Source organism: Camarhynchus parvulus, chromosome 2, assembly GCF_901933205.1.
Source record: "Camarhynchus parvulus chromosome 2, STF_HiC, whole genome shotgun sequence".
In the NCBI taxonomy this organism is placed as follows: Eukaryota; Metazoa; Chordata; class Aves; order Passeriformes; family Thraupidae; genus Camarhynchus; species Camarhynchus parvulus.
In genome coordinates, this window is record NC_044572.1 from 139721230 (window position 1) to 139733231 (window position 12002).

Sequence of the window (12002 nt, forward strand, 5' to 3'; positions counted from 1 at the left end):
CCCATTCTGCCCCTGTCTCTCTCATCTTTTGGCCTGTTTCAGCCAGATTTAGTGTAAGGGAAGAAGCCTCAGAGCAAGTTAATTTTCTGCAAGCACAGTTGAAAATGGGTGATCAGGAAGATGGGCACTGGGACAGGTGTGTGTTTGTCTCTAGCTTCGGATCCCACCTGCAGTGGGACACAACAAGTCACAGATCACAGCCACAATATCTGTGGAAGGACAATTGTGAGGTGAAGTAGAAGGGAATTTTGAAGGAATATGTGGAAATATAGAAAACATTCAGTGTGATCCAGTTCAATGATAAATCGGCACAAATGTACAGAAAACCAGGCATCATTACTTTCACTGTTCTTCTGTTTGTTTATCATTAAAAGGCAGAAGGAAAAAAAAAGGAAGTAGAAAAGGAAATGTTGGCTCAGAGGCAAATGCTTTGGAGAATGGTGGTGACAATGTTGGTGGTCCTAGGTTAGGGGAAAATAGCACTGGGTCACCCTGACCAAGGCAGAGCCATAAATAAGCCAGTGGGCAGCCCCATCCCTGTTTCACAGAGCTCAGCAGATGTGCTCTGTTTCCCAGGGAAGCTCCTGGAGCTCAGATGCACCCTTGGAGGTCAGCCAGATGCTCTGGTGCTTCCCCAAGCACGCAGGAGCGTGCCTGGGCTGTGGCAGGGCTGGGAGGTGCAGGGGTGGCAGTGGCTGTGAGCACAAGGCACCGTGCAGCTATGCAGAGGCACCTGCCCCATAGTAAACATGCATGGGATTTTCTCCAGGGTGTGTTTGGTGTCTCACAGCCTGAGTGTCACCCGACGCTGCGTGGTGAATCCACACACGGAGCGTTCCGTGGATGGGGAATTGCTTCCTGCTGGGTTTTGTGTGTAGAGCTGGGAGCTGCCATCCCTGCTCTTATCCCCAGCTGGAGCTGCTTCCCCTGGCAGTGCATGGTTTGAGTTTCCATGTGTACAGGAGTGGGATGCTCTGTGACAGGCAGAGCAGCAGCTCTGGAGAGCTGCAGAGTTCCTGAGCTGCAAACACGAGTGAGAAGCTGGTGGCTGCTTTCACAGGTTCTGTCATGGAGCCAAGGCTCCAGAGAGAGGAGCAGATACAGGGACAGCACTCAGGTGGCTGTAAAGTCTCTGCTGATGTTGGATGTGTCCAGATGTGAGTGCAGTGATATTTTATTTTGTTAGATCTCCATGTCTTTGGTTCTGGATTCACCTTATCATATACAATATTCACCATAAGCGAATGTGCATTTGGTTAGACATGAGGTCATGGTTTGGATTGGAAATGATCTTTAAAGATCATCCAGTCTGTCCCTCCTGCAAGGGGTAGGGGTATCTTCCATTGGATCTCTAGTTCAAATTCTCCATTTAGAACACTTTTGCAGAACTCAGTGCAGGCCTGACCCACTCTGCAAATCTCCCCTTTCCATCCTCTTCTGATTTGTGAACACCAGTGTGTCTCCCACTCAATTCCAAGAACTTCTTGATTGTTAAATCTGAGTTTTCCATCAAGACTGTAGAAGTATTATGAAACCAGAGACCATCTGACCAGGAAGAATAACAAATTTGGATCAGTGATAAATTTTAAAAAGCATCTTGTCAAATAGGGAAGTGACCTTTTTATCTTTTTTTTTATTATTAAGTTACACTCTTTTGACAACTAAATTGTTCTTTTTCCTTCCATCCAGTCCTGAGGAGTGTGTGTAGATCCTAAAAAAGCTGGTGTAATTTTTCTTTGTGCTTGTTCTGACTGATCTTTGCCTCCTATCCTTCAGAAAATACATGTTACCAAATTCTTGCATTTGGGAACTTTCCAAAAGCGCTTCAGCATTAAAAATAAAGCTTTAAAATGTTTTGGTTTTTTTAATTCTGTAGGGAATGACATGCACAAGTTGGGACATTATCAGTGGGGTCACAGAAAGGGACTCTCTTTAAAAGAAGTCTGAGGGCTTCTGTGGCCTTTGGTAGCTGTTTCTGTCAATGTTGAGTGAGAAGTGGTGTTTTAAGGAAACTTCTCGTCTGGAAAAGACTTGATAGGACTCCACAGATCTGCTGTAGTTTCCTGCTGCAGTTTCTTTGAGCCCACCTTTTCTCAAAACACAGACCTTTGCAAGTGTTGATTTACGTTAACTCTTCTTTCTGCCACTACTTTTACAACCAAGGCAGATCCTATAGCTTTATTTAGAAATCACCCATCATTAGTAACCATAATCATTTAGTAGTCATATTTACAAGGTAAGTGACAGTGGGAAGTAATTAAGTTTAATATAAATCACACTCAATTTCAAATCTGCAGGCTTCAAAATAGTAATTAATAGAATTGCAGCTTCTATAAAAAGATGCAGTACTTATAGTACGATCTTCTTCTTTTCCTAACTAAACACATTGAGTCTAGTGGAAATTAAAATTCTCTGTCTGTTCATCTTATTTGTTCCAGTCATTTTCTTCCTGTGGTGCACTTCATTGCAAATTACCCACAACTTTTTTCTTTTTGGGGAGATGGTTGACTCTTAAAATGATGACGTGAAGGAAGAAGAGTTCGGCAGTATCCAAAATATGCACATGCCTTGCAAATGCACACACCTTGAGCTGTGGCTTTCTGCTAAATCTGTGTTTTATTGATCAGTGGCTAACAACATGTGCTTTGTTTCACAGGTGTTATGCAGCTGACAGGTCTGCTGGTGAAGCTGAGGGTCACAGCCAGGGCAGAAACTCTTTAAACAAAACAGAGTCAAATAATCAGGGAAGTTTGGAGCTGTTTGCAAGATCTGCTGAGTTGGTTGCTCACCCTGTCAAAAAAAGCCACCATCTGGGACAGCAGCACACTGCCAGCAGCTGCCATGGCCAGCAAGAGAAAGTCCACAACTCCCTGTATGGTGCGAACCTCTGAAGTTGTGGAGCAGGAAGGTGCCGAGGGCACAGAGACTCCTAAGGACAAGGGGACTGGGGCATCACAGCAGGACTCCAAAAAAAACTGGCCTTCAGAAAACTCAGTCAAAGACTGCGAGGTGGTGGAGGCGAAGCCCGCGGGTGAAAATCAGTCTAAGAAACCCCAGGGTGGTTATGAGTGTAAGTACTGCCCTTACTCGACACAAAACCTAAATGAATTCACAGAGCACGTTGACACCCAGCATCCAAATGTCATTCTCAACCCCCTGTATGTCTGTGCTGAATGCAACTTCACAACCAAAAAATACGATTCTTTATCTGACCACAACACAAAATACCACCCGGGAGAGACTAACTTTAAACTGAAATTAATTAAACGCAATAATCAGACCGTCCTAGAGCAGTCCATCGAGGCTGCCACCAACGATGTCACTGTCACAAGCAGTGGGCTGGAAAATGCAGAGTGTGACGATTCACTTCATGGGGGAATCAGCACAAATAAAGCACCCGTGATGAAGCTGGGAAAGCCTAAAGGGGAAGCCAAGAAGGGATCTAAAAAGCCAGAGGAGGGAGTTACAGAAAACCACGTGGATGGCGCTCTGCCCCGCATCATCACTGAGGCCACTGAAGCTATTGCTTGTATAAATGGAGAACTCCTCCATGATGTGTTAGCCCATGTTATGCCCTCTGTACAGCTGCCACCAAATATCAACCTTGTCCCCAAGGTCCCAGTCCCTCTGAACAGTACCAAATACAACTCTGCACTGGACACTAATGCAACCATGATCAACTCCTTTAATAAGTTTCCTTACCCAACACAAGCAGAGCTGTCATGGTTGACGGCAGCGTCGAAGCATCCCGAAGAACAAATCCGAATCTGGTTTGCTACGCAGCGCTTGAAGCATGGTATAAGTTGGTCTCCTGAAGAAGTGGAGGAGGCAAGGAAGAAGATGTTCAATGGTACTATCCAGGCAGTTCCCCAGACCATCACCGTCCTGCCAGCTCCTTTGGCAACTGCAAAAATGCCACAGCCCATCATCCAGACAGCTTTGCCTTGTCAGATACTGGGCCAGACTGGCCTGGTTTTGACTCCTGTGTCAAATGGTTCTACTGTGTCCTGTTCACCAATTACCCTTGCTGTTGCCCCAAACCAGGGCCAAAAGAGGACAATACAGACCTTATCAAGTGCCCCAGAGGCCAAGCGTCCTCATGTAGTTCAGGTGCCTGAGATTCCTGCCAAGGTGACTGCTGTTCCAGTGACCCCAGCCAGTGAGAGGAAAAAGACCAAGGAGCAGATAGCAGAGCTGAAGGCCAGTTTCATGGCAAGCCAGTTTCCTGATGATGCAGAAGTCTACCGGCTTATAGAGGCAACAGGTCTTTCCAGGAGTGAGATCAAAAAGTGGTTCAGTGACCACAGGTACAGAAGTCAGAGGGGCATTGTGCAAATTCCTGGTGATGCTTTAGGGAAAGATCAAATAGCACCTTCAGCTGCTCGACATGGCCGGTCATTTCACCCGTACACAGATCTTACTCCCCAGAGATTCAAGGAGAAAACTCAAGAGCAGCTTAGGACCCTTGAGGAGAGTTTCTTAAAATGCTCTTTTCCTACCCAGGGAGAGTTGGACAGGCTTCGAGTGGAGACTAAGCTGAGTAGAAGGGAAATAGATTCATGGTTCTCTGAGCGGAGAAAGATAAGGGACAGCATGGAGCAAGCTGTCCTGGACTCAATGGGATCATACAGAAAAATTAAGGATCAAGGAACTCCCAATGGTGCAATAAGCCAGGCAGAACTTCTGACTGGCTCTCAGCTGCCTGGTGCTTTATCTGGGTCCTCCACCACATTGAAGAAAACACAAGAGCAAATTCACCTATTGAAAAGCACATTTGCAAGGACCCAGTGGCCATCACCCCAGGAGTATGACCAGCTGGCATCTCAGACTGGGCTCACGAGAACTGAAATCGTTCGCTGGTTCAAGGAAAACCGGTCTTCACTGAGAACAGGGTCACTTAAATGGATTGACCAGTACCAGCAGCAGTGTGCTGGTGATGGTCATAACAAACAAAGCCAGAAAAAGAGCTCAAAACACATTGAGAGTCCAAAGAATGGTAATGAAGTGTCTCGGCAGCATTACCAGGAGCATAAAAAACTGAATGAAGAGAATGGGGGGAAACCAGTGGTGAGAGCAAAAAGAGACTGTGAGCCACTGAAGGACTCTTTGTTGGGGAATCAGGCAGAGGGGGTGGACAGGCTGGAGTGCAGCAACAGCCACGATGGCCATGGCAGTGAGGAGAACGAGGAGCCAGCGGAGGTGAACTGGGTGGAGGTGACAGTGGGCGAGGACGATGCTGCCTCGGACTGTACGGACAGCTGGAGCCAAACAGCCCCTACGGAGGGCCACACAGAGCTGCCAGACTTGGACTCTGAAAGTATATCTGGAGACAATTCCCACGTATAGACAGGTAATGCTGAGGGTGCCCTGGTGCTGGGAGCCTGCCTTCGGCAGGGTGTGCTTCCAGCATTCTGTCGCCCTGCTTCAGTGTAAATCCCTGCAGCCCATCCCTGCCGGATGCTTTGTGCCTGCTGGATGCCTGAACAAAAGAGAGACCCATTCTGCTTGTAAATTAAAGCCAGCCGCACGATAGAGGAAGGGTTAGTGCCGTTTGCCTTGGTTTTTGTCTCCTTGTGGGTCAAGTCCTGGATAAAGGAGGTTTTCTTTTTTTTTTTTTTTTTTTCAATAAGTGGTTAAACTTTAAAACTTTCTGTCTTTAAACAACCTATAGGTACTTTACATAAAACATGCTAGCTGAGCCACCCGAAGAAATAGTAGGTAACAGTGGCTGCTAGTATCCCCCTTGCTGAGAGATCACTGACTAGAGGCTGTGCCTGTTTTTGCATCTCAGGTCCTTCCTCTGCAGCATCCTGCCATGTTGAAAACAAAAGGTCACTGGGGGAAGGGCCTAGGACACAGATGCCTCTTTATGCAAAAGCGGGCAAAAAAAAAAAAAAGTGGGGCTGAAGTGGCTCATGCAAATGTGTTTTCTTCCTCTTGCAAGTGAGAACTCTCTTCAGTCTGGCTTTGTTCTGCTTGCTCTCACTAGAGGCTTAGGAAATGCCCCAGACTAAGCTGTGTGGGTGTTTAGCAGCTCTTCTTCACAGGATCTTGAATTTAAAAGCAAGCTGCAGGGCCTGGCTTTAAGGGAGGGGTGGGGGGTTGTATGATCTTTCTCAATGCAAAAGGACTTGTTATAGGGAGAGCTGAAACCTGTTTCTGATCACAACTGCACAGCTGTAAATCTGGAACAAGCACTGTCAGTAATTCTTGCATGTTGAATTGAGTTCACTGGAACCTGTAACATTTTTTGCTCGGTATACCTGAATCTGGAGTTTGCTTAAACCAAAACTTTAGAGCTTATCTTACAGAAAACTCAGCGTCCTGCATTAAAAACCATGGTGAGAGAACACCTGTTTGAGAAAATTGGTAATTTTCTGGCATCTAATAAGTAAAATATACTTTAACATTTCTTTAAAAAATAAAAATTAAAAAAAAAAAAGCCAGGACTGATAGAAGTGCCTCCACACTTGTCTTTAAGACTTCTGCTATTGTAGCTATCAGTACTTGGATTGAAGCGCCTGTTGCAGAGGTGCAGTGTTTGGCAGTGAGCCCTGCTGCCTAGCACACCACCTTGTCCATGTGCAGTACTTGTCCCAAAGTCTCGTGGACATTCTCTGAGTTGAGAAAAAAAACAACCCTGAAGTGGTATTATTTTTAATTGTGAATTCTTATAGCTAATCTTGAGAAATGTTATGACAGCACCTTTATAACAAAATCTTACAGATTCAGACTGCATTGCAAGGCACTGTCCTGCATTATCCTTGGAGAAGTTGTTAATTGGGGATGTGAGGAGCAGGTGTTACCTGTGTGTCAAAGGCAGGGATTAAAGGAAGAAGGCTGTGGGAACATCAGCCAGAGGCACACTGGGGTGCCGCTGTTGTGCAGCCACATAAGAAGGGAGAGCCAGGATCTGATCTGCCTTTTAAAGTCAAATGTGTGAGGAATAAATGCATTGTGTGATTCTTTTTCTCTGGGTTGGTATTCCAGAACATTTCCCCCTTCCAGCTACAAATTTTGATTCTGAGGAGAGGGAGCAGATCAGGGGCTCAGAGAGGTGACGGGGAGGAAGGCAGGAGCAGGGGCAGTTGCCTGAAACCCCTGTTTCTTACAGAGCTCTTTTATTATGAAACCAAGATCTGCACCAGCTCCTTGCAGCAGCCCGGGTTTGATGCCTGGGTTTTTGTGCTTGTGAGCAGTGTCAGGTATGGAGTGACCCTCCTGCCTCTGTGCCCTGGTGCAGGTGTTGACCGTAAAGCTTCAGGGCTCTGGAGGTGCTCAGCTGTTACCAGAGAGGAATTTTTATAAGAACTTTGATCTCAGGTAAACTGTTGCTGAGTGATCATTTTCATGAGGAGCTTTCTGGTGGTTGTGTGCTGAATACACCTGCTGAGAAAAGGTGCACTGGAGCTGGACTTCTGCTGCAGAGAGTGTGCAGTAATGGTCAGAGGGCCCTTTTGTCCTCTGCTCCTTGCCACTTTCTCAGTCTGGGGACTTAAAAAATTTCTTTTTAATTTTCCTATATTCTGCCTGTAAGTCTCAGCAGAGGAATGCAAGTGCTGCTCTGTGGTGCACACATGGAGGCATTGCCACAGTTGTTGTGACACAAAATTTGGAATCTTTATACCCCACACTGATGGGACTCAGGGAATAATCTCAACTACTTTTTCTAAGCTTTCATTGGGCAGTCAATCTAAGAAATTTTCAGCTAAAACTTTGGTGTTAAATTAACGAGGTATTATCCCAAGTGACATCCAGGGTCTGACTCAAAAGCAGTGACTTTTGTTTGACCTGACAGAGAGCTTGTTTCTGTCAGTTGCCATAAAAGCTTGATTTTTCCTAACAAGCTCCTCAGGTACCACGTGTAAGAGGTGGACTGAAGAGCTGGCAAGGGATTGCTCTTGTCTCTCACACAGCCACACCTGCTGGGTGAGTCTCTCACTGCTGAGCCACGCTCCAGGCAGGAGCCTGCTCCTTGCATATTCCTGGTGTTGCTCTTTTGCCAGCTTGGTCTACGTAGTCTAAAATGAATGTTTTTTGATGATTGACCTCCATACCCTTCTTGACTGAACTTGTGTGTGGCTTTTGTAAAACCTCAGCTCTTCCAGACCATCTCAGTCACTCTCTTCTCCAGTATGTAGCTTTAGGAGATTTTGGAACTATTAGAGAGCATTTGTGTCATAGCCTACACAGACCTTATGCCTTAAGAAACTGAGTTTTTCCCAAACTGATCCATGTTTGGCAGATTTTGCTGCTGCAGCTAGAGGGCATTTCACAAGGGACTGGGCCTTTGTGAGAGCAGGATTCATGCCAGGCTCTGCAATGCCATTCCAGGGCTAAGAAGAGGCTCTGTTACTAAGTCTGTATCTGAAACTTTTGGCAAAATTGGATTTATTCCATGGAGCAGGTCAGTTTTCTTGAACAGTGAGGCTGAGACCTGTCCCCATAGGGTACCAGGCCTTCCAGATGCTGAGTGGCTGCTGTAGGGTGCATTAAAGCCATCTCTGGAAGTGTTCTGAGGCTGTCATGAAGCTTTGTGTCCCTCCTGTAGTGAGGCCCAGCTGCTCTGTCAAGAGAGTGCTGTAGCTCCCTTTCCATCAGTAGAGAGGCTCCTGCCTTCCCACAGCACAGGTCAGAACTGGGTTCTTGTCCTCTGCCTGTGCACAAACTGACAAACAGAAACTGTTCTGAATTAAACACAGCAAACTACAGCTCAGACAGGAGAGCAGGACCAGAGAGTGCCAGATCTGCTGGCTTTCTTTAGTGTTGTCTCCCTGTGGGGTTTTCCCAAGACCAGAGCTTTTGTTTTTTCTCAGAATGATCTGGTTTTTTCCCCCATCATCACCTTTCCACAGTAAACTCTCTTTTTTTGGAGTTATTTCATGACCTCCTTTTTGAAGCATGAGCCCTGCAAGATGTAGGCACCAGAGCCTGTGGCTCATGGTGGGAACGAGGTGGCTGAACACGCCAGATCGTGATGGCTGTGACCACTGCTCTGTGGAGATTTGCCAGAGTCAAACCATGTGTGAAGGTTGCACAGTAGGAAAAAAAAAAGCCTGAAGGCAGTCATCCATTGCACTTGCTGAATGCCTGATACTGAGCATCAGAGCTAGTCTGGGTCCTCCTGGCATCTCCAGCCCCTTCTGCACTTGCACTGCTGCAGGAACTCAGATGACCTGGTTGCCAGGGACCCAGTGCATTCCTCAGTGTCCAAAACCACCAGTAGTGAACATCACTGAGGTTTCTCACTTTCTGCCCAAGTTCTCACTTCTCTTGGGGTTTAGGGTTTAATTTAGAAAGCACACAGTAGTGTCTGCCACTGGTGCTGGGCTGCAAGTCAGCATCCTGAAGTAACTCAGCAATGGCTTGACCAGTGCAGTGTTCAGATCACCCTGAAACTTTTGAGGTTTTTGCAGTATTCTGATCACCCTGAAACTTTTGAGGGAATGAGGCTGAAGTAGGGAGGACATGCTTTTTCCCCTGAAATGAGTGAGGTGCGTTAGAGACTCAAGCTCTAATATAATAAAGGATTTCAGAGGAAGAAGCAAAACCCAGTGCAGCAATTAAAATTTTCCAATGAGTCAGGATGAACAAGGGCCTGTGTGGGAAGGTCTCAAGGGTGGTGGGAGGACTTTTCCCCTTGATGTTGGTGCAAGCCTATGGCCTTTCCCTGGGCTTGACTGCATTGCAGATGCCAGATAGAGAGAGCCCACTGCTTTTGTGGGAAATTACAGAGCAGGCAGCAACATCCCTGAGAGGTGTGAAATAAGGAGTCAGCTCAGGTTTCAGTGAGCACTGCTGCAGGGTGGCTGAAGAGAATGTTTGCACTTCTTGCACATTCACACCTCAGTGTGGAAAAACTGAGCATAATCCCTGTCATAGAGCCCTTGCTTTTTGCTGGGAACTGGGAATAGGTGTGAATTGGTGCCTGTTTGAAGGTTGGGTTTTGAGGGGTCATCTTTTAATCTCTGGTCCAATTGTGCAGCCTTTATGTAGGTGCAGGAGTGATAGCACAACCAGGAAGCTGCTCTGCAGAGCACAGGCACATCCAACTCTTTCTATTGTCTTTTAGTTTGTATAATTTTCTAAAATCATGTAAAACAGGAAGTATTACAAGGGATTTGCTGGAGGAGAAAGACCTGAAGTCTTCTTGGTTTTAGCACTGTCTATCCTGTGGCTGCAAAGTGGTTGCCCCAAACATGTGCAGGCATCATTTTGAGTCAGTGTGAGAATCTGTCTGAGCCAAGGCTGGACCATACATCCCTGTGAGAAGTCTATAGGGGATTACTAGCTGGGTGTTACTTGCAGCAAAAGTGCAGCACCTTACCAGATGAGGCTGTGATAAGGATAGGCCTTGGGTGCAGTTAACACAAAACAGTGTTACCACATGTGCAGGGACGTAAACCAGGTCTCATCATAGTTAACAGCTCAAACAGTGCCCTAAAAAATAACACGCTGCTGTTGTAATTTTTGCAGGGGTACTCCTCAGCTGCACTGTCCTGATGTTGAAGGGGAAATGCTCTCTGAAAATAGAAGACAACTCTATTTTCCTGCCTGGGTGAGAGTGTGTGTTGTGACTCCAAGTCTCAAACCCCGCTTGTGGAGGCACGGTGAGAAGAAATATTCTCATGGAGCATCACCATGGAATTGTTGATAGTGCCAAAGTCCTACTACTGCATTACAAAAGAGAAGAAAGAAGGAGGAAAGGGTCCTTGTACATAGTTTTCTCTTAGTTTCTCTCCCACCCACTTTCCTGCCCTGCCTCTTCCTCTACTGGAACAGATTTGTACAACATAAAAATTTTGTTAATTTTTTTAATAGGTGCAAGTTATTCTTGCATATAATGCAATTGAGAAATTTTGGGGTTGGTTGTGGGGAGGGAAGTGTCTTTTGTGGAGGAGGGAGATTTTTTTTTTCCTGAAGTGTTTTAAGAAAGAGTTGCAATCTTTTGGAGTTGTCTTGGTGCAGATCAACACCTGAGCCCAGATGCCCACTCCAGTTTACATTTCAGACCAGCTAAACATGTTCTGGAGCAGTGGGGTTTGTTTTTTTGTTTTTTTCTCTTGTTGTTTTGACTTTTTTGTTTTGTTCTATGGCCACCTGCTACTGATTGAAATATTTAAATCTCTGCTTTTCCATGCTCCTACAAGGCAAGTCTTCTCCAGCTCCTGTACTTCACTTTTCACCAGCCAGCCCCAGCTGTGGGTCTCTGAAGATTTGGCTAGAACGCCTTTTTTTGATCCTTGGTTTGGTTTTGGGGGTTTTTTTAGCACTTTTTGTTTAAACATGCATTACAACTCCCAGAGGGCTTGGAATGAGGAAATGAAGATGCTTCATAATCCAAATTTATTTGTGTTTCTTTGGCTGGTACAGTGATGGACACCATAACCAGCAGCTGCCCTCCAGCTTTAGACGTTGTAGCGCACAACAGAAGTTTCTTATTAACCCTTGCCACTAAATTTTTAGATCACTCTTAGGTTCCTGAGTGCACTTTTTTTCAAATACTGCTAATTTGGATTTGTGTGGGGATGTCTGTCTGTGCATGTGTGAGGAGGGAGCGGAGGGGAGCAGGAGCCTGGGTGCAAGAGCTGCCCAGTGCGTTCCTCTGAGGCGCTGGGGTTGGAGAACTTGCCCGCCCTTCAGTGTGCTGCACAAACAGGATGCTAGGGAGTTTGAATAAATCCAACTTTTCTAACTTGTTGCTCATTTGTTGTAACTCAATAAAACAAAGGCTAAAAATTTTGGTAACTTTTTTCTCAACTCTTTTGTTTTACTCTAAAAGAAATAAATAAAACCCAAGAAAACCAAACCCCGGCCAACCTCAGCCCAAACTTTGTGCACAGGAGTTTGATGTCTTTAGAGCTGCAGTGAGGGTTTTACTGGTTTTGCAGTATTTGGCAAATACTAACTGTATTAAAGTGAACTCCCTGAATACTAATGTTTATTCCCCCCTGTCAGTGAGCTGTTTCCTGCAGGAAGGATGCAGACAGTGCCTGGGAATG

General features: G+C 45.9%; 1 protein-coding gene across 3 annotated transcripts in view; it reads left to right on the forward strand.

Annotated features, from left to right (window-relative positions):
- The window catches only part of ZHX2 (zinc fingers and homeoboxes 2), a 75363-nt gene extending 63586 nt beyond the window's left edge, over window positions 1–11777 (forward strand). For all 3 annotated transcript variants that reach the window (XM_030971028.1, XM_030971027.1, XM_030971029.1), the window contains 2 exons: window positions 2657–5350; window positions 10477–11777. In XM_030971028.1, the coding sequence (XP_030826888.1) occupies window positions 2842–5346 (2505 nt within the window). In that variant the 5' untranslated portion in view covers window positions 2657–2841 and the 3' untranslated portion in view covers window positions 5347–5350; window positions 10477–11777. The remainder of the gene's footprint in view (window positions 1–2656; window positions 5351–10476) is intronic.
- Window positions 11778–12002: the final 225 nt, after the last annotated feature.